This window comes from Dromaius novaehollandiae, chromosome 3 (assembly GCF_036370855.1).
Source record: "Dromaius novaehollandiae isolate bDroNov1 chromosome 3, bDroNov1.hap1, whole genome shotgun sequence".
NCBI classification, from domain to species: domain Eukaryota; kingdom Metazoa; phylum Chordata; class Aves; order Casuariiformes; family Dromaiidae; genus Dromaius; species Dromaius novaehollandiae.
Genome location: NC_088100.1, coordinates 69299360 through 69321624, shown reverse-complemented (window position 1 = coordinate 69321624; position 22265 = coordinate 69299360). Strand labels below are relative to the sequence as shown.

At 38.8% G+C, this 22265-nt stretch overlaps 1 protein-coding gene across 1 annotated transcript in view; it reads right to left on the bottom strand.

The window, feature by feature from the left end:
- NOX3 (NADPH oxidase 3) overlaps positions 1 to 21917 on the bottom strand; it is a 40219-nt gene extending 18302 nt beyond the window's left edge. Inside the window, exons 1-8 of the mRNA XM_026122219.2 lie at positions 21819 to 21917; positions 21064 to 21159; positions 20745 to 20855; positions 18822 to 18906; positions 9961 to 10106; positions 6779 to 6960; positions 3880 to 4009; positions 688 to 780 (exon numbers count right to left, since the gene is read on the bottom strand). Coding sequence (XP_025978004.2) covers positions 688 to 780; positions 3880 to 4009; positions 6779 to 6960; positions 9961 to 10106; positions 18822 to 18906; positions 20745 to 20855; positions 21064 to 21159; positions 21819 to 21863 — 888 coding nt within the window. The 5' untranslated portion in view covers positions 21864 to 21917. The remainder of the gene's footprint in view (positions 1 to 687; positions 781 to 3879; positions 4010 to 6778; positions 6961 to 9960; positions 10107 to 18821; positions 18907 to 20744; positions 20856 to 21063; positions 21160 to 21818) is intronic.
- Positions 21918 to 22265: the final 348 nt, after the last annotated feature.

Sequence of the window (22265 nt, the reverse complement as noted above, 5' to 3'; positions counted from 1 at the left end):
CTATATATGTCACACATACTATACCGAGATTCTTAGATCATAGCCACTTTGTGAAATCAGCAGCAAGATTTATCCAGCATGCTTTATCCCTCAGACAAGATAAGCTTGATTCTGATCACTGGCTAGATATGTGAGGACTGGGCTGCTTCAATAGCAGCATTCCTGATTCATTCTGCTGTGTATTAAATAGGCCCTAAGTACATAAAGATATTTACAGCTGGGATAAATTGTCACAGTTGTACTGATATTAATGAAGCTTTGACCATTTATGTTAACTGATAATACATCCCTTAATCTCCTGGAAGACTCCAGATTTGAAAGCAAAAACTATATCCTACTGAAATTGATGGTTTCTGTGCCATTTACTTCAGTAGTATGTGGGTTTCACTTCAGAAAAAAGAGATATTCTCTGACCAGAGGTCTGTGTTGTGGTGGCAGAGTCTCATAAGTCTGGTACTTTGTCAATCAAGTTTGATCCCATATGGAATGTACTTAGAGATTTGCTACTGGAATAAATGCAAAACATAAAATCAGTACTTGGTTGAAACCATGGTACTCATGGAAGAGCGGCTGAAACTAGAAGCAAAAAAGATGATCATAATATAGAGAAATTATCGATTAAAAAATTTTTAAAAAATCATTGGCATTCAGTTCTTTTTATGCAGTTATGCAAGCTACATTACATACCTTAGTAATGACCACCTCCTGTCGAAATCTCCAAAATCTAATGATTCTTTCACAGATATACAACAACACAGGACTTAAAATCCACTTCCAAGCCTGTAGAAAGTTGCATGTTAAAAACCCAGAAATTTATTTTCATTTCTACAAAAATAGCCTAAAACAAGATGATTTGAATTCTCTTCTGTCACTTTTGGTCCACCTTTCTCAAGACAGTACTTCTTGTGCTGTGGTAACAATTCTGGCTTTCTCTTGGAACAGACATATGGGACTCCTTCACAGACACTCTCCAAAAGCAGTGCTAATAACCATCTGTATTCTGGCCAAGAACCAGCCTTAAAAATCTATTCCTACTAACAGGCAAAAAGATTAATTTATTTAGGGGTTATATAGAGATGTCATTGGACACAACGAAGTATAGGTACATATATTTATACAGTGTTACCCATGGCTTTACTATTTTGTTGCTCTTTAGAGTCTAAAATATTTCAGAAGGGTCAGATGGGAGTAGCTGTCATTGTCAGCTGTGAATTTTCTGATGCTACATGAAAAAACATTAAGTCCCAAATATTCAATTAGAGGAATCAGATATATTCCCATTTAATCCATTAGTCTGCTCTGTATCAGTAAATGTGTTTTGTTGATCTGGGATACCAAGCTGATCATATTTTAAGTATTGTAGATGATTGCGGTACTTGTACTTGCTGATCACTCATATGTAGTGATCACTTTAACAATCAAAGGTGCTTGGCTATTCAAGTATACTAGCTGATGATTTTATTCTGTTGTACTATGACAGCTTAGATAATTAGATGTAATACAATCTTCAGGTTTAAAAAATTTCAATTCTTTTTGTCTGTAGAAGATCCTGTTTTATTTCCAGTCTAACTACATACATAGATCATTTGATCTAACTGAAGACTGCAAAATCATGTGGTTTTTAAAATCTCCAAAGAGTAACTTTACTTGCTGAAACATTGATTCTCTGCAAGCTGGGTAACACAGGTTATAAAGTATCTTTTATGAGAGGCAAGCCATAAAATTATGTGGCTTCCTTAGAAAGTGCTAAGAGGATGGAGTGGCAATTTCCCAAGGCTAAGTCTTGAAAATTAAATTAAAAAAATGCATGATTTAATAATGGGAAGAAGTCAGCATAAGCCAAAAGATTCTGAGTTAAAGCAGAAACTCAACTCATCTGTTGTCCCTAAATACTACAGGTGTCTCTGCACAGTGGGTAATCTCACATATCTTGAATATATTAGCATATATCAAGCCACAGTAATGATGAAACCTGTTTTTCCTCCCTTCTATTTGTGCTATCTGTAAATAAAAGCATGTGACGGGAATGTTAAGACTGCAGGCTGTCCTATGAGATAGGAGCTCAGTTCAGGTTTCAAATGTGCCATTGCTCCAGCACAACAGAGCATTCAATCCAAAATGTCTTTTGGTTGGTTTAGGACAACAGGGTATTGACTAGGAAGGGTGGGCTGCTAAGCAACACAGCTCCTGGCTGGATAATCAGGACATCTGTATTCTCGCCCAACTGGCGATTTCCTCCTGTAATGAGAAATTGCTGATGGGGCAGCGATGGCTCAGGAGAGAATGCGAGAACAGAAGTCCGGATGCCCTGGGTATGACTGAAGTGCTTCAGCATCCCCAGTGAGAGCCAGATCAAGCTCCCATGGGCTGAAATATGGAGCAGGGAGCAGGTGTGGCGTTACTGAGAGCTGGGCTTGGCTGCATTAGCCTCCCCCAGGAGCAATGGCCAGAAGGGCCAGTCTGGTGTCCCCAAACACGGTCACAGCTGTGCACGGGGCTGTCTCCTCCCTGCCTCAGTCACATCTGCATCTGCCCTTGTGGGCACTGCAGAGGTCTCACCATGGATTTTTTTTCTCTGAATGATTTTTTGCTAACCAACTGTCTGTCAGGTATCAGGCCACAGTGCGTTACCCATCCAGCAAAGCACTGTTCTTATAGATGATCTATATGCCATATGGTGATATCACAATTCATTTAATGTGGCTTTGCAAGTATGGCCTTGGGTATGCAGGAAAGTGTGGCATACTAGGTTTAACATAGAGAAGCGGAAGATCTCTCCGGTTAGCTTTATGATAATGAATGTCAAGACATGCTGTTGGAAGCAAGCTTGTGTCTGTATTCACAGTGTGTAGTCATGTATTGATTTTTATGGTGACATTGTAGCTGAAATTTTTAGAGAGGCATTCACTTTCTCATTAATATGAGGTTGGATAGTGGCTAAAAATAGTTTAGTTTAATAAAAATCTATGTCAGCCATTAAAAGAGCTACAAGATACCGAATGCTAATTATTCCCCTTTAAGATTTCTTTTGGTATTTTTTCTCTTTTTGGAAGGAATAACAAAAACTTGCATATGAGCAAGCTAAATCTTTAGTTGTAAATGTTAAATGATTTTGTTTAGATGCTAGACATCTGACATACTGTACAAGTCTGCTACTTAATTACCCCCTGTGGATTTGCAATCTTGTTGCAGCAAAACCACCCTTCCATGGGACATTTTTATTGCCTTTCTCCTTTCCCTTTCATAATTCTTATTTTCAGATTCTTTCCTTTTTACCTAACTTAAGATCTCAAGGCTGGATGATATGAAGTATGTGCCCCAAAGCAAGGGCATAATTTTATCCCTGACTTACTGTCCCTTGATATTTAGAATATCCATATTAAAGCATTATTAGTTATAATAATAATAATAATAATTTGCATTCCTAGATTTCCTGTTCCATTGTGTTTTCTGTACCTCTACTCTTATAAGATTTTCACCTAGAGACTATATTTGTGCAACAAACACATCAAGGATATTGGTGATACTGAATAATGAAAAATGAGTGTACACAACAGATTTAAACAGAGAGAGACCAGTTCTGAAATCCATACCCTTCAATGTGAGTTCTGCCTAACTAAAGGATCTTCCACAAATAATTATTTATAACACCAAAATTTTACGTAGCACTCTTTATCTGTATATGTTTGTACAGTTATGGATCACTATCTTCCTACTCTACAGGGAGAGGTCATGGGACAGAAATGTAACATAACTCTCAAAACATTATGCAAAGTGCCAGTTAATAGCAGCATACACTCCAGCCACCTATTTGCTAAGACATTTGGTCTCTTAAGGAAGAGCATTAAGTTAAGAACAGAAGACGAACATCACTCTTACCGCAGGTCTGTTGCCTGAAAACTCTGGCAGGGGACACTGAGTGGCTTTCTCCCATTCCAAATAGTGATCTTTACAGTAAGTGACATTGTGAAGCAGCAGACTCTGAGGTGTCTGACCTCGAACAAGCTGACTTAAAACAAAAATATTCATTGGTGATATGCTTCTTTGCAATTTTTCTAAGTATCTGTAGGTTTTGTACTACTACTTGAATGCAGATGTGCATTCAACTGAACGTTCAACAGTTGGTTCTTTCAAGCCGGTTCTGCTTTCTTGTCCAAATCACATTTCCTTTAGGTTTGCCATGATTTTTCTACCAAGTGAAGGAATGGTACATGTAAATGCGACTGAAGATGGAGAGTCCTTGCACAGAACACATGCATTTGGCTGTCTGTAGCAAAATTTGAATGTAAGTTGTTTGGAGCAGATGCTTTGACCTCTTCTATATATGAGACTCTGGTATCGTTTAGAAAAATTATAAAACTTAATAGTGACAGACCTTCTCTTTCCTTTGCTCCTTTCTAAATGCATTTTTGAAAGCTGAAAATAAAGTTGGAGGACTGTAATGAGATGTGTGCTTTCTAAATGTATTAAATTCTAGCTTCTGTACTGCAGAAAATCTTAACGATGTGAGTCTTCCCAAACACATCAATCCTGACTAGTTAGTTTAAATGCGCTTCAGCTGGTGCTGATTATGGGTAGACAGGGAAGATTTTTACAGGAAATCCTGTCTGTTTCGTGTTGTTTCTCTTTATTTTCCCTTCCATGCTTACTTTGGCTCTACAACTTTAGCCTGTCCTGCACTTGTGTTATGAGAGAGTAGAGGATAAGAACTGCCTTCTTTTATGTGGCTGTGTCATGAACTGCCACCTCCTAGACAGAAAAAGAGGCAGGCTCCAGTGGACAGTTGCTTTTGTTCAGTCACCTTGGAAGGAGGAAGAGATGGGAAGTGAATGAAACCTTGATTTTTGGCTCACTCCTTTTTATAAGCAGTAGTGGCAGAGATGTGTTGGGGCAGCAGCAGGCTATTTTGTTGCAGTCTACCCCCAGCCTGGAGCAACTGTCATGCTTATTTAATGTTATCGATATTGGTGTTAAATAAGTGTCCTTTTTTCAGGGAAATCAGTTGCTGAAGAGTGTCGATCAGTTGGCTATGTAGATGGACCTTCCAAAGCTGAAGGTTTAAAGGGTTCATTATAGTTGTTTGAAAAGATTTGAAAGAGAGAGATAGGCCTTTTTAATCAGGCCAGAATACAGTTTACAGCGTTTGTTTGCAGCTGTGCCTCTGAAGCTTAGGACTAATTAACTGGGCCAATTTCAGGCACACTCAAAGCCAAACTAAATGTGACAACTCTCAAATCACAAGGGAAGAGGTGAGAAAAGTAACACACCACAAAACATTGTACAAGCCTGTTATTTGCCCTGTGGTGACTCTGTGCACCTCAAGGGAGCAGGCACATGCACACACTCCTGTTCGCTAGGAAGTTCCTGTGCATCAGAGAATAATTGTCTCTATGTACGTTACAGGTGGGCAATACCATCTGAATGTTTTACAAAACAGACACAAGAAGCACGTTATGATAACATGAAGTGACTGTCCATAGATCTGAAAAGCACTGTAACAACTTAAAACTATGCGTACTCTAGGTAGTCAACAGGAGATCTATAGAGCAAAGCACTATTTGCTGAGGGCTTTGCATTGCATACATTCAGGAGGTTACTTTGGACTAGCTCTAGTTTGGTCCCATGAACTAATCACTTGTTAGTACTTGGACCACATGGAAGCATTCCCGGAGACTAATGTTTCACTAGAGTTTTATCCAAAAGCAATCCAGGTCATGCAGTCTGAGACTACTCCCTGGTATGAACAAAAGCATAGTAAGTGAGGAGGAGATGTGCTTCAAAACTGTACTCCCTATCTGAATTAAAATGCTAATATAGATGCACTGCAGGAGATTCATAATAGTGCTATTATAAATGACAGTGGGAAAAGGAGGGAAGTGAACAAGGGAAAGGAAGGAGATGTTGATGGAGCTGGAAACAGAAGACAGAAACTTTTTCCATCAACGGGTGCCTCCTTGATCTCACACTGAATAGGCAGGGGAATTTTTGCCCCCTGAGGTTCTTAAGCAGATTCCCTCAAACCTGCTGTCCCTCACTGTGAGAACCAGGAGCCCTGTACCAGCAAGACAGATCTTTCTCTTGTGACAAATAACAGGGAGAGAATTAGTGACCTGGCACTCTTCTCCCTAAAAGCCACCTAATTAGGCTAGTGCTAAACTTGAGACATTTGCTACTACAGTCATTTAGACCTGGAGAACTGACATAGTTCACAATACAGTGCCCGCCACTACTGCATACTGCTTCCTTATGGTGAGGAAATTCGTGGTTCTTTCTCCCATAGCAAAAAAGGGACCAAACTGCTTTACTATTATGGACACACAGGAAGATGTCCACAGGGACATTCACCACTGAGTAGCTGGCATACTGAAAGCTCTTATGGCTCACTGGGTCTTCTTTGTGTGTTCATCCTCTTGTAAAAAGCCTTACAAGCATTTTACAAGCAAAACGTCTGAGCAAAAGGTCTATCGCATTAATCTGAACCCACAATGGTTTGATTCCTAATCTGGAATGGCCCCAGTTCCCATGAGTGGAAGTTCATTCATTCATTCTGATCTATTGATAAGGTGCAGGTCATGAGAAGGGTTTGAAAGAACTAAAACACACTTTTAGTCCTCATAAAAATGGCGTGTTTAAATTTCAAAGTGCTTTCATTCTGCAATCTGTCTCTAAGCAAAGATCCCAGCAGCTTGTTAATAGAAGGACACAGTACTATAGATTTGAATCATGTTTCATCTCAGACTGTGTACATATACCTTATGTAGTTCATGCAGATGCTTACCCCATACCATGGAATATTAAACCAATAAAGAAAATCACAAAGAGGTGATGGGTGTACCAGAACACCTCATAAGATGACCTTCTGATGAGCTCTGTGGATGAAGTCATGATCAGAATTAAAGCCACAGTAATCACAACTCCAGTTACTCCAGCTATGGTAGTTAGAACCTCTCCTGTTGTGTTCTAGAATAAGAAAAAAATATTATTATTATTGTTATTATTACATGTGATGCTGAAATCCAATTTGTATTTTCAGCATAGGAACAAAACCAGAACAAGAAACACAGGTAAGGCAGACATCCTTTTTACCCTTAGACGTAGCATGGGAAAACATCTCTCTGTTCTACTTCCACTTAGGTTTACCCTGGATATGTAAGTGTTTGCCACTATTTGTTTTTTGGGGGAGTTGAAAGGAGGAAATTACACTATCTCAGCAGTATTTTTATCTATTTTTCTCATCTAAAAGTGTCTCAGAAAAAAAGGAAAATGATTAGAGAAATGAGAAGATTAAACCTAGAGGTGTAATAACCAAAATAGCATTACAAACCTGCCTGTGAGGGTGATAAAAATAAGGTGTTAAGGCACCTGAAATCATAAAAAGTGTGGGGCTCCTTCATGTTTATTTTACCTCAACGTGTGTGGTTTTGTTACATCGCTGAAATGGTGTATAAAAATGACATGCTCTCATTTACCTAAATGGCATATCTCACTTACCTGTTCCTTACACTTGCCTAGAGATGTACCGGAGAATACTTATTTTTATGTTTAAAAATATCTATTTATATTTACATTTTATGCTTGTTAGTGCTGAAACATTAATATTTTGGGCTGTGACAGGATGACTAGCAGACCTCAGCACAGGTCTGTTACCTACTTCTGTCTAAACCCATCAAAATCAACTGAAGTGAGAATGAAGATGTGTTTTGAACACAGCAGTCAGATGCTGATATCAGTTATAAAGTGTAAAACAGGAGGAATGGCAGTAAAAATCACACACATGAGAAGACACTCAAGCTACATATTCTGGCAGAGTGTAAAGGAAGTCCCTGTTTGGCCTGCAAAGTACATCTGTGTTACTGGTGCTGATGCACAGGAATGAAAGGACACAGCATGCCTTCTGGAGCCTGAGCTGGTTCTGCAGCTTATTAAGTGAGGAGAAAAAAAAATGATACTGTACTTGTAAAGTGCACTCATTTGATATGGAAATCCTAGAGATGATAAAATTCCACCTTGCTATTTTTACAGCCATTTTTTACAGTAAAATCATTTTTTCAAAAGTTCACACTTGAGAGCACACAGCACATTTTCAAATTGTTGTCTGTGAAGAGTATGTTCAGATCCTATTACGTATTAACAGATTGATCTAGGTGATGTTTTGAACATTTTCGCTACAGTGGCTAGTTTGCATCTTGAGATGAAACAAGGAAAAATGTCAAAGACACTTAGTACATTGCTGCTACAGGGGTACGATGAAACTGAAAAGAAAACCTGAGTTATTGCTCTTAGAACTTTTTTCTTTGAAGGTAGGAGCAATCTTTTATTTGCTTTCCTTCATAATTTATGAATTCTGAGTGTACCTACTAAGATACAAGTGGGCAATAAAAGAAATATAAATATTAGACTATAATCTAGGCTGTAAGCTGGCATGTAATTGTGGGGTGTATTACTGTGAGAAGTCTGGGAAAGGATTTCAGAAAATATTAGCCTCCTTCCTAAAGGATATTTAGGATCTTAATCTAAGTAGAAGCCTACAGCCCAATTATATCACTGTGGGAATGCTTAGTGGAGAAAAAAATGCGTTCAAGTAACCACTGAAAGATGGTAGGTTGCCATTCTGCAGTGTAAGCTCTATTTTCTTCTTGGGGAATATGTCACATGCATGTGGTGAGAGTGGGCATGGGGTATTCAGAAAGGGCTGTGCTTTTAGTCCTTGTCTGCTGTCCTGTCCTGATAAACCTGACTTGTTTGTCAACATTATCATCAGGACCTATGTGTTCCTACTGCTGAGACGATTCATTTGCTTGTTTTTCTCTAATATTTGGTTACTTGTTTGTTTGGAAAGATGCAAAATCACATTATCTAAACTGAAAAAGAACTGAGAAAAAAACAGGACAAAATGCTTCACAGTTGAAAAATACTGTGAAGTTGTACTGATGGCTGTCCAGCCATCGTCTCACTGGGTTTCTTCTTTCAGTGGAGCACACCAGTGACTGAAAGAGCCTGCTCCTTGGTGTTTGAATGGCCTTTATTGCATGCTGGGTATGTGGGAATTTTCTGAAGAGCAGGCACAATACACGTGGGAGTCTCAACAGTGCTTCAGACTTTCTTTTTCAAGCCCAGAGTGTGCAACAGTATAGACAAGCAAGCAAATAACATAGATGTTATTTGTGATGTATGGTATAATGGAATAAAAAGCAAAAGTTGTTCAACTTCCACACTTCTACCTGCATGCATTGCAGGAAAAGGTCTGTTTTTCTTAATGTTATGAATAGCAGAAGCAAGAGCTCTATCCGTGCTATTGTGAGATAACCTAGGGAGTGAGTAGGAAGCACAACTTTTTTTCCCCAAACCAAGCAGAGCCATTTGTTAGCAGGAGTGAGGTGCCCATAGTCTTGCCTGGCTCTGAAGATCACACACCTGCATTAGCTTCCCAGTGAACTGCCTCCTACAAGCAATGTGCCTCTGGGTGATTTTTCACATGCAGTTCCCTGTGTAGCCAAGCTCTACATGTAACACAGCAGACTCAACCCCCAAATTAGGAAGACATTGCACAACCACGGAGAGAGCCAAATAGCAGCTATGAAAGTAATATCTTTGTGTGCTATTATTGTTTTTTTTTTTCTTTCTGGAAAGAAGTTGCAGTGTTTGTTCTATATATTGATAGCTGAGTTCAGTTTTTAAAAATTCTTTGCAGCTTTGTTTCATTGTCTGCTATTCATAACACTCCTGATCCTCCCCCCTCAGCTGCCTTCTGACAAACTAATTAAAATAGCATAGACATTTCTTTGAGCTCAGTGACTTGAAAATTGCAGCTCTGAGTAAGTGTTTTCAGCTGAAATTGAGGTTAACCTCTGGCAGCACCTTCTCGCTCTGGTTAAAAGGCTTTGAAATACAGTTTTACTGACAAAAGAATCCACAGAGGAAAACTTTTTAAATGAGGAAAACCAAAAAGTGACAACCTACTGTTTCATAGGTCCTGATTGGGTTCAAGTAGCTTTCATGTGAGTTCTTGCCAAGGCCAGAAAGTTTATTCTGTAACTCCCCTGCTTCCTTCGATTGGCTCCTATGATACCGCTCTATGTTGATCAAGTGGGCAATAATATGGATGGCTGCATGAGAGGAAGAACAGTGTAAAATTGAAGATGCACTTGTATGTGACCGCAATGCCAGAAGGAATATTATTAAGCACACTATGAACTATTCAAAAAGAGTTAAATTAAGAGGTAATTGAGAGTTTCACACAGTAAACTAGCAACAACAGGAAAATTTTATTGCTGTCTAATACGTAGCAACTGCTTCGAATTGCAGAGAAGAACAGCTCCAGTGTGATCTCCCATGTTGATTGTTGAGTGCCCTGCAGTCTACAGTGTCACAGAAGGAGGACCTCTTGAGAGATGAGATAAAAGCATTTGCCCCTGATTTATGTAGTTCAAAATGAGGTAACTAATTAAAATCCCTAGATTTTGTTAAAAATTAGGATGTGTCCTGATCTAATGTTGCTACACAGGACATTAACATGTCCATTCTGGCACTGACCACCTTGCAACTTAAACCAGAAGAGATTTAAGAAAGGCATCCAAAATCTTCCCATATGAACAAGTTGATACAACATCACTTCATGCCACTTGAGCTGTTAAGTTTCATATGAAATGAGGAAGGGCCCATTATGGGCCATGACAAGCTTTACTTCAGTGAGGGAAAGCCAGAGGAACCATAATTTTAAGGAAAAGGTCTGGATCACTAACACTCTGGTATTAGTTTTGGTTTGCCCGGATGGTCATACACCATCTCTTCTTCTGGTTTGTTCCAAAAATGTACTCAAGATGGTTCGTTTAGAAAAGCGCCTAAGAGTGAAGTAAGAAAGCCCCCATAATCCTTTTCCTGAATGGGAAGATCTTTATTTCTGTCAGCCAATAATGAAGCAAAGTCTTTCCTTTCTCTCTTTTGAAATTAAGTCATAATCATGCTAGATGCAGAGTTCTACAATTTTAAATATGAGAGATTCTCAAATCCATTACAGGACAGTTGTCATTAATGCAAAATATTAAATACTTCAGGATGGAAAACAAGAATGAAAACAATTACGTGTTTACAGTACAGCTATTAGGATGCACTATTTCTAGTTTTTATAGTTAGCTTCCCATCTTCATTTCTCTTTCAGTGTTTATCTGTTCCTGTGCCTGACCATTAAAAAAACCCTTCTAAAGTGCAGTAATTGAGGTAAAACAAATATGATCTGCTTCCCTGAACAATAATGGTCTCTCAGAAGAAGATTTGTTTTTCTTTTTTCTTTTTTTTAATTCTAATTGTCTATTTGCATAAAAATCATGCCGTATTGAACTAGTCATCGTCAACTAGTCACACCATAAATGAAAACACAGCGTTAAATGCATAAGGACTTCAGTATTGCAAAGTCCTTTGGGTGCCTATCCACTTAGTGAGCTCCATTGCCCTACGTGAGAGGAGAGCTCCTATACAGTGCCTGGGGAGAGCTCTGGGCAGGAGAACGTGATTTAAAGCTGGATGCTGACCATGGAAGTGCTCAGAGCAGCCAGTGAGAAAAGATGGAAGATTACATTCTGCCCCTCAAGAGTAGCTTAGCCTGTCTATCCTGGCTGGTGAGGAGTTATTTTCACTCTGTTCTCCTGACATGACCCTTGTACAGCTGGACAAGGCGATGTGGCAGGCATGCACTGTGAATGGCTCTCAGATTGTACCTCATTCAAAAGAAAATGTTAGCTTAGGGCCCCCCCACACCATTGCTTTACACCTGTTTTACTGCATTGCCCCATACTTAGGTACTCACTGGGAGATGAGACCTACTTTAAAATCCTCTTTATACATAATTTAAAGTAGGGACTTAAATCAAGGCACAAGCCCTAGTCACCAGGCTGACTGGTTATTCTCTTGTGAGCTGACTCCTGATGTAACCTTTAATAAAAATAATCAAATATTTATCGGCACAGGGATCACAAGTGAATATTCCAAGTCCTGAGCACCCACACTGAAAAATCAAGTTCCCATTTTTTCTGAATCTTTGGCCCAATGAATAATAAATTATTTATACAAACTGGAATAGCTTCAGCAGGATGGAGACTGAATCCAAATGGGTATGAGCTGCACAGAGATAAAATAAGCCTGGAAATTCGAAGACAGATTCAGGCTGTCAGAGGAATGAGAGTCTAAAATAACCTTTCAATAAACGGGATAATGGGATCAAGCAATCTAAGTGGCTTTAGGCTGAAGGTTGGTCAGTTTTATGAAACAGCGTATGTGACATGACTATCAGCATTAGAAGGTATCGGACCCAGTGACCCAGCATGTGCTAAGTATGTTTTTATGGATTAGGTTCTGTATGTGAAACAATCTGGCCAGCACCAGACTTGAGCGCCTCCCTGGAGCTTGCCTATGAGACAGGGCTCCCAGCGACCTGGCAACACTGGGACGCTGGAAACGTTTCACAAGACCGCAAGCAGAGAGTGAGACACACAGATTGTCATAACCCAAATGCCTGAGAGGCTCTGAGCTGTAGGGTTAGGTGGCAGCTGTGTGGGGGCTGTGGCAATCTGTTCCTGAGAGTACAACTGATGGATAAGCAGTATATAAACACTGTTTATGTATTTAAGTGTAACAGCACTTTTAAATGCTGAGTGGGAAGAGGGGGAGCTGTTCCTACATGAAGCTCCTTTCAGAACAGATGTTTTGGCCTGGCGAGGGTGTTATCAGATCCAGCTGGACGGGAACCAAGTTGCTGCTTGATGAGGGCCTGATTTCTCTGACATTTGAAAGGGCTTGCTCTGAGGCTGGGGGTGAGGGCTGGCTGCGGTAGGTTTTGGGGCTGCACTGCATGCAGTCCAGCACCTGACCATGGCAAAGGGGAGAGAAAAGTTTCCAAGACTGGAAGGCCTGACAATGAATCTTGGAGTGCACTTATGCCGAGCAGTTTTACCCTGCCATCTACTACTGAGTAGTGGCAAAAACAATAATGGCCCTTGGGCCTCTTGTCTTCTATACATGCATGATGTTCTTCCTGACTCTCATATGATGCAAATAGTCACCATAACCTTGGACTAGATGAATTTCACATAGTTATACCTTTGTTTTACCAAGGGTTGCCTACAATGTATAAGCTGCAGGTTTTGGACTATTTCTGTTCATTTAAAATAGCAACATTCTCTAGGTATAGAAGTTTGAATCTCTTTTCATAGCAGAACCCACATTGTCTCTTTTCACCATTGAAATACACAGATTTTAGAAAATAAATACTGCACATTGTGAAGTTCTAATGCAACATGATGAGATTTCTGTTGTTTAGAAGTCTGTGAAGTCTTGCACTTTCCTCGAAGTGTAAGATTGTCTGTGATACGTACAAATTCCAGCCAGGTCAGCAGTGACAAGAAACCTAGTGCTAGCTGGTATATGCTGTGTTGAGAGTGAGATGAGTTGGTAGTTCCTTCCAGACTGACAGAAATCCGTGTACCCTAACAATGTATTTGCATTTGAATAGAAGAAACTATGGGTTGAATAGACAGATCTTCCCAAGAAGTGCTTTAGCCTAAAATTTAAAAGGGAGTAATCATGTTGCAATTTTTTTCTAGAAGAATAGATCAGATTTCTGCAACTTAACCTAGTAAGTTTCTGCAACTTAACCTAGTCTGCAGGCTTTTAAGAGACACTGTTTCGTCCAACAGCATTTTATTCTGCTTTATTCTAAGTGTTACTATCAATGGAAACAGTGTCATACTCTCTTCTTTGGGATTTACCTCTTCTTCCCTCCTGGGTGACATTCATTCCAGCTTTCAGCTAGCTAGGTAGAGGGTATTACAAGTGTAGAAGTCTGCCAGAATGACTAAGATAGGTCTTTTCTGCAAGCTACTCTGTGGTAGCTGTTAACATACAGAGTATAATGATACACAGAAAAAATATTAACATTCAAACTAATGCACTGAGTATGTTGGTTTACCTGGATCTCCCATGATCTTAAATATTGCCCTGAGTGTTATTAGATTAATACTTTTGAATGGGTTTCTTGTGTGCCACTAGGAAAACATGATGCAATCTAAAAGTGAATTATAGCTAGATGGTAAGAGTAATGCAAAGATTAATTCCATTTTCAGTGTGGTTCATTTAATGCACAATAGCTGTAGCAGGCTAAAAAGTCTGGCACTGGATACATTGCCATTAGCTAAAATATTTTACATCCCTAAAGTGCCTTTTCTGAAGGTCCTTTACATCTGCAGTGTACAGAATTTACTAAGCATTTCCAAAATTAATATTTCTGAATTTTCTGAAATCTGAGTTTACTTCATTTTTACATATATATATATGTACACATGCACACACGCCTGCACACATATGTATATACACACCACTAAGATAAGTTAACCATGGATACAAAGCTTAGGGTACTACATCTCAGCATTTTCTATTCAGTGTTTTCCTCATTCTGCATAACTAAATATAAATTATAGGGTAAATCATGCAATCTTTAAAGCAAAGTTCTTTTTGATATCAATTCATGAAGACTGAAGGATTCGGGCTGTTGTTTTTAACAACATCTGGAACCTTTAAAGCACTTAACATGTATTAATTTGTATTTGACCCTGAGATGTTCTATCTACTCCACCTCTGAGATCAAATAAAAGGTTTTATTGGAAGGAGGGAGGGAGAAAAAGGGTTGCTATTAGAGCACAGTGTTTACTGTACAAGTTCTTAAATACAAAGAGATGTAATTGAATTATCTTGAAAGTCTGGTCAATTTAGCTAGTCTTATTCAGCCAATTGTGCCTTCAGTGAAGCATGCACAACTCTCATTGAACTAAACAGAAATTGCATGTGTTTATCTGAGGGCAAGGTTTCCCTCTCTCTTTTCTGCATGCCTGTACAGGATAATAATCACATTGGAGTTTGCTGCTAGGAGTTAAATGTTTTGGTTAACCGACCTATCATGAAAAAATCAAAGGGTCAAATCCTGGCCTTTCTGCCGACAGTGAAGAGAGCGGCTTTGTAGGAATCTCACCAACATGCTGGGAATTCTGCACTAACCCAGCCGGAATTCTGTTGCCACTCACTGCCTTGTGACACTTCTAGTTACATGGATCCCTTCATTCGGCTTCATGTTGCCTTTGTGAACTGAAAAAGCACAAACGATGCTAAAATTCAGGCAATAGTCACCACACACAACTTGCGTTAGGTTTTCTAAAATGGTTATCAGCATCAAACAAGAACTTGCCGTGGGCCATTTTTTATTCTAGCCAGAGGCTTATAATCTTTAATTTAACATAATTTTCTTCCTAGTACTTGCTAGGAAATCCAAGAGTTAAACAATCTGACTGAAAAAATGCAGTTTTATGGAAATTAGATGGAAAATTTTCTGCAAATTCTGGAAGTACAAAACTCAGATTTCAACTAAACCTCTTCTTAAGATAGGCATCTGCTTTCCTGAAAGCTTTATAGTTTACACAAAAATGCTACTTTAATCACCAGATCCCCTCACATAGCTACTTCTGTATCCCCACCATTAACAAAATGTGGTTGAAAACAGAAAGATTTTTTAGGTTTTTAGCTATAGCATTTTCAGTGCTTGGCAGAAGCCAAGCATATCTGACATGACTATACTTCTGTCTTTGTTTCACATGTTTTTAAAGGAATATGCACTATGGGAAATTTTAAGGGGAGGGAAACACCATTTCAAACAGACTAAATCCAAAAGATTTCTCTTTCCATCCTCAACTTTCCCTTAATTGCTTGAGCTTTATTCATATCATAACTCAAAGATTGTTGGAGCTATATATGTGTATAGCCTTCTGCAAACATCAAAACAACACAAGAAGCAATTAGTTCTTAAAGACATGCCAAAGTGAAAACAAAAGAATCCCCCCAAACACTCCTCACTTTAGAAAATGTATGGATTTGCTTTCTCATGATGGTAAAAACAACACAGTAAGAGAAATGTGTTGTACAAAACATTATTTACTAATTTCTTAAAGATATCTTTAGGTTCAATGTACTGCCTCTCAACTAAAAAGTCACTTGGAATTAGAAAGTCTAGAATGATTTGCATTGATCAAACTGGGAGTGCATGAAACTATGATTTTTATTCTAACAGAGTAACAGGTCTATAAGGAAGATTTATTAGTGGGTGAATAACTCGCAGACAGCTCTTATCATAGACAGGCATTCAGAACTCAGGAAGCCAAACTAAGCAGAATTCCCTTTACTGAATTTTCAATGATGCACTTGATTATAGATAGCATTGTTTACTCTCTCTTTCCTCCAGCTTCCCTTCTTCCACTAGTCTCTAATTATATCCCTTTATGACCTGACCAATTAAAGCCTGCATTTGAATTTGTATTAGAGCTGATGAAAAATTAAAGCTACAGATGTACTTTTTCCAAAGCCACACGCACCTCAGCTGAGCTAGCTGTTAGAAGCCAGACAATACTAATGTCACACTATTTTTAGTATGCCATTAAATAAATACGCTGGAATAACACCACCTGGCAAGATGAGATGAAAACATGTTACTTTAATAATAAAGGAGTCTGCAATTTTATATTGTGAGGATAAGCTTAGTGATCTGATCTGCAAATCAGTTTAACTTCTTGCTGCCACATTTAGGCTATTGATCATATAAGGAGAGAGCTTTAACTTAACTAAGAATGACTAAATTGCAATAGTCCAATAGGAGCTGACTATACTTTTGTGTAACCAGAGGCAATACAGGTAGTATTTGTATAAATAATGTGTCAGATGAGTGGAAAATGGCATCTCTCTATTTACACATCACTTTAACATTGTTAAATTTTATAATAAGGAGCTCGATATGATTGTGGGTACCTCTTTGCTGTGAGAAGAGGGAACTGTGGTTTTCTCACACAGTGTGTTATGAAGATTGAATGTTTTTTATGCATTTTAAATTTAATTTCAGGCCAGAGTTTCTGGCCCTTCTTTACCCAAGGCTGACTATAAAATGATGTAGTGTTTTCCCCAAAAAGATGTTTGTTTCTCACTTATCTGTTAGGAAAGCATGAGTTCATAAAGCTGTCATGTTTTGTTTACCAGACTTCCCTGTATTTTGTTTTCTTCATCAATAATCACATCAGTTATTTGTCCATTTTATATTCTAAAAAAAGCCCAAACCTTCATTTTTTCCCTTGAGAATGACAGAATTAAATAATGGTGCTTTCTGTCATTTGACATCAGCTCCTGTGTCTTTGTCTTTGGAATTGCTGAAGCCATAAAGTAATCACTTTTCTGATAAACTTGCACTTCCCAGACTGTCCATCTTAATGCACTAGCAAGCATTTTATATGAATGTGAAACCCCAAAACATAAAAGGTTTGACTGTGCAGTTTTGCTTTCTTTCTAGAGCATGACAAATTATACACCAAATAGAAGTTGGTTAATTTACATTCCTGGGTTGATTTGTTAATTAAAGAAGCAATGTTGCATTCTGTAGAAATCTGCTTTATGCTGAAACTGAACTCTGATAAATGAATGGACATGACAGATAAGCAAATCATTGTAATACATTATAAGATGCACATTCTCATCCCCCCGCCTTCCCCTCCAAAAAATTTTACCATTATATAGAAAGGACAAATTTTAGCTGTTGGATCCCAGTGGCATTCCTGACTCCACATAATTGTCTAACTATGTGGGGACACTAGTGCCATATACCTGCAAAAGAAAAGCCTCTGCCTTGTATACAGAGAAAAGAATATTGGAATCAAAGTCCACCCTGGCAGCCTGAGGGTAGAATTTTTATGTTACAGTGTATTATGCTTGTAAATAACTCTGATAAACTCCTTTATCTCCTTTTCCTTTTAAAAAGTTGGCTAACTCCCTTTGAGATCTTTGAACATAGAGTGACTAGAGAATATGGGACTTACCTAAGCATCTGAAGATGTCCAAGATGAAACAGATGTTTTCAGAAATATGGGCTGGGACCACAGTCTAATGTCAAATTGTCCTAAGAGCAGTAGACTTCATGAGATCTAATTTCCACAGAGAACAATGTCTCCTGTCCCAGATACCTCTCCATCTTTACGTGCTTATGTCCTCCTATTAGCCTTTGTTCTTCCTTCTCTGCATATCCCCCCTTCCCCATCATATCTCCTCTTCCCCTTGTGTCGTCTAGATTCCTCCTAGCTTCAGTCCTCTCCAGGTCCTTTAACCACTTAGGAACAGGAAGGTGCCATGTCTTGTTTCCAGCCAGGCCAGTGAACACCTCTAGCTCAGTATGTCTGCAGGACAAACCGAACAGGTAATTTTTGATCTCAAGCTGCAGTTTTTCCCTCAAGGGGGTCATTAGCTCCCTGTACTCCTCACCTATTTTTCCAAAATTTGTAAGACCTTAATGTTTTCGAGGGAGCTACTTGTTTCAAATTTGGATGAAATTTATTATCTGGTTGAAAAGTTACTGAAGAAGGGGATGGAGGGGTGGACAGATGAGCAGCATGACTTGTAAGCATAATTTCCTTAAAAAAATCAGACTACAACACTATGTCTTCTCTCCAAACATCTACTCCCAGGTATTTAATAGAAGTTATTTGTACTAGATGTTAAGATGGTCAAGTTGGTCAAGTTAACAAAAGGCAACTAGTAGATACTACCCAAGCAGAAAGTTTATCGACTGTTGAAAATAAGGTCAGGAATGATTAATCGGATGGGACCTCTACACCTGTTGAAAGTTGCAGTCAGCAAATGATCGCACTGAAGTAGCAAATGTGTCAGAGCTGATGGGGATTACAGCATTAGGCAGAATCACTGTGAAATTCAAAACAGTAAAAAGGCAAAGAAGAAAAAAACTGAAAGCTTACTTGCATTTACAGCTATTCCATAGGCAACCATCTTGTGAAATACAATGTTTTTGTCAAGCTGTCTCCTCAGTGCTCCTCCACGGCACTTGGTGAAAAAGCAAAATTTGTTTTATATCATTCCTATTACTATTTACAACTCACACTTTGGATAGGAAAGGAGTTCAGTACATTTAAAAACGAACTGTTGAAGGAATTCAGTGAAAATTTTGGTTTAGCCTTAACTTTGGGACCAAGGTACCTGTTTTCAGCATAGCTACACTCCAGGATTTCATAAAGCTATTCAGCCTCTGTGGGGGTTCAAAAACAGATTTGATAAAACTCTGCTACATTCAGCTGTAATTTGTGAGTGGTTTATCAGGTCTGGGGATTAGCTCGTTTGCTAATGTACCGACACCGGAGCTGGTTGAATACAAAGCCAGGCTGGGCCACTGGTGCATGCAGGCTCAGGTTTAGTTGCACGAACACAGCTAAACTGCTGGCAAAGGCAGCTCTCAGTGAAAACATTTTAGCCGCTTTCATGAAATGCAAACCCCAAGAGAGTAAGCCTGTCTAGACCTCAGGTGGTTGCACGCTTACGTGTTACTGAACCGTCTTCCCCTTGTTGGAAGTGCGCGACGGTGGTGCGCTGGCGGACAGCTGTGTGGCTCTGCACCGAGCCAGCCCCAGGCCGTTATGAACTGCAACAAGCCAAAACTAACACACATTGCTGGCACGGCGACAGCTCTTGCTGAGCTGCTTCAGTCCCTGAACTGCGTTCTGCGCATCTGAGATGCTCACTTGGCCTGGCACAACGCCATGCCAAAGATCCCTGCGTTTATCCATGCTGCTTCCTAGCTAATAAATCTTCCCAGCATGCGAGCAGAGGTGGGTGCAGTGCTGAGACACCATGCCTCCCAGGGGAACGGCGGGTCCAGCTGTGCCCCAGCCGCCTTGCAGCCGCTCAAGTTCCTCTATACTGTGCTCTTCAAGGCGACAATATTGTCCAGAAAGACAAAATATTATCTTCAAGAAAACATCCAGTTCTAAGTTCTTAAATGGCACATAACTGTGTATACAAATACTTATTGTTAATTTATGAAATGATTCAGAAGTCCAATAAGGTTTCTTTCCTTAAATTCTCAGCTCCTGAATTTGACCTGTTATATAACAGTGTTGATTCCTGAGGACTGTTTGACACATGACAGTACTCTAAGTCTAAAGAGAGAAAAGCAAAACTGAAAATAATAACCAAGTTACAATAAAATAAATTCATATTACGATTTTGAAATTGCCATTGTGTTTTGAGTTATGAAGTGACTGGCGAATTTTCCCCAAACATGTGGGACTGGAATTGCTCTGACTGTAATAATTCCCAGTCAGTTGAAGCCTTAGCTAAGTAGAGTTAAAGCCTTAAGCACTTCTTATGTGTGATGCTGAGCTTAATACAAACGCCTCAGGACAGATGACCACTCAATTACAAAAACACGTGTTTACAAGAAGGGAGGAGCTGAAAGGTGGCCACTCAGAAACAACTGTTTAAACATGTTCCTTTTCATCCTTATGGCACTTTTATCTATACATTTCTTCACTCTGGTTTTCACTTTGCTACACAGGATACTCATGATGGATACACATTTTCTCCATTTGTCTAAGTTGCATTCTTATGTCCCCTTTTCATAACACCTCACTTTTCACTTCATGACACTGTGCTATGCAGCGGCTGCCAAAATCAATGTTGCGTTTAGAGTACTGTGTTAAACAAGCCATTTGTTTCTCTTCAGTCATGAATATCTGACAATTTAAACAGTAATAACTAGGCAATAGGGTACAGACTTCTCTGTCAAAAATTAAAATTCCTTTGAAAATATTTGATATGGACAATATTGCTGAACTGTAGAAATAAAAAGAGAAGGAAAATATAGCTATTTGAGAAGTGGTACTTACAGTGCTTGCTCCTCGTAAGAATGAAATAAGGTTTCTACTGACTGGTAACAGGATTAGCATGCAGTTAAAATTAAGGCATGTTGCAGAAGCTCTTGCCCAAGCCAGTGTTGACTGTACATACAGCAATATAAAGAAATTAGATTACAAGTTTGGTATGGCAGGAACAAAAGAAAGGAAATACTATATTAACATAATACTCTTATATGGGAAAATTACTGTTGAAGCATCAGGAAAATTATTATCGTGAAAGATGTGAATAAAATCACACCATGCATACATTCTCCCTGTGGATCCTTTTAACAATCAAACTCGTACTTACTCCCAGCATAATCCGTGTATAAAGGTAAGCATCTTCGTCTTCATACCAGTGGAAGGTATCAATAAACAAATATAAATTCAATCCAAGCCACACCACCTGCAAAACAGACGGGCCACAGATTAATGACACTTACAGTATTTTTACTGCATATAAAACTGGTTATGGTTATAGTTTTAAAAGAATCTGAGAGATACTTGAAAATCAGTGTGCAATGCAGCTCTTGATCACAGATGATAGAAATCACAAATGCTTGCTGGAATGAGGCTATCTTTTAGAAAACGCAGGGTTATGTCTCACATCCAATAGAGGATGTAGATGACATTTACCGCGTGATGGCAAACTTGATCTTAGACACAGGACTTAGCTTGGACTCAAAAAAGCCAATAGAATCTAAAATTAAAGAATTTCAGAAATGAAGGGAGTTAGGAGCTGAGGAGCTGGGGACGTCTGCCCCCCACCCCAATTCACCAAAGCCTCTGAAAAAAATTCAGAATACAATTTGAAATACAATTCCAAACCTGTGTTCCCTTTATCTGAGGACTAAAGTACATGGACTTAAAAATAATTAAAAATAAAACAGTAAGACTTTAAATTGTTTTTAAGACTAGTTATAAAAAGGCTGCTGAATATTTTATAGCAAGTTTTACATTTAGCTTGGGAGTATTACTGTAAGCAAACCATAAAATGTCTTTTAAACAAGCTTAAAATATTTATATATGTCCAATTAGGTTTTTTTTAATGCTAAAAATACTCACTAATAACAGGACTGACAGTTTTTCATTCAAAATCCAGCATCCCATCTTGAGTGCCTCTTTCTATGCTAGCAGCAGCTCACTCTTGCCTTCCGGTGTAACCTGAGGTCTCTGGCCATTCCTCAGGCTTTTCTACTAACTCTTTTGTCTTTAGATCTTAATAAGCACCTTGTGGGAGCTCTCTCTAGGAATTTCCTAATTAAGGACTCTCTGACAAGAACAGATCACCTAACAGACATGTCTTATGACCTGGGCAAATAAAATGCTGGTCGTTGTCCAGTGCTTCCTCTTTCCAAAGTTATTTCTCAGCAAATGAGAGATGCTTTCATTAAATTGTCCTCGTGTTTGTTTTGGGGTTTTTTTTGCTTCCACTTTGCAGTTTGAACAGAGTGTAACAATTCTTCATGATTTGGCTTTTAATGTAATAGCAAATGGGAGAATCCTTTATGT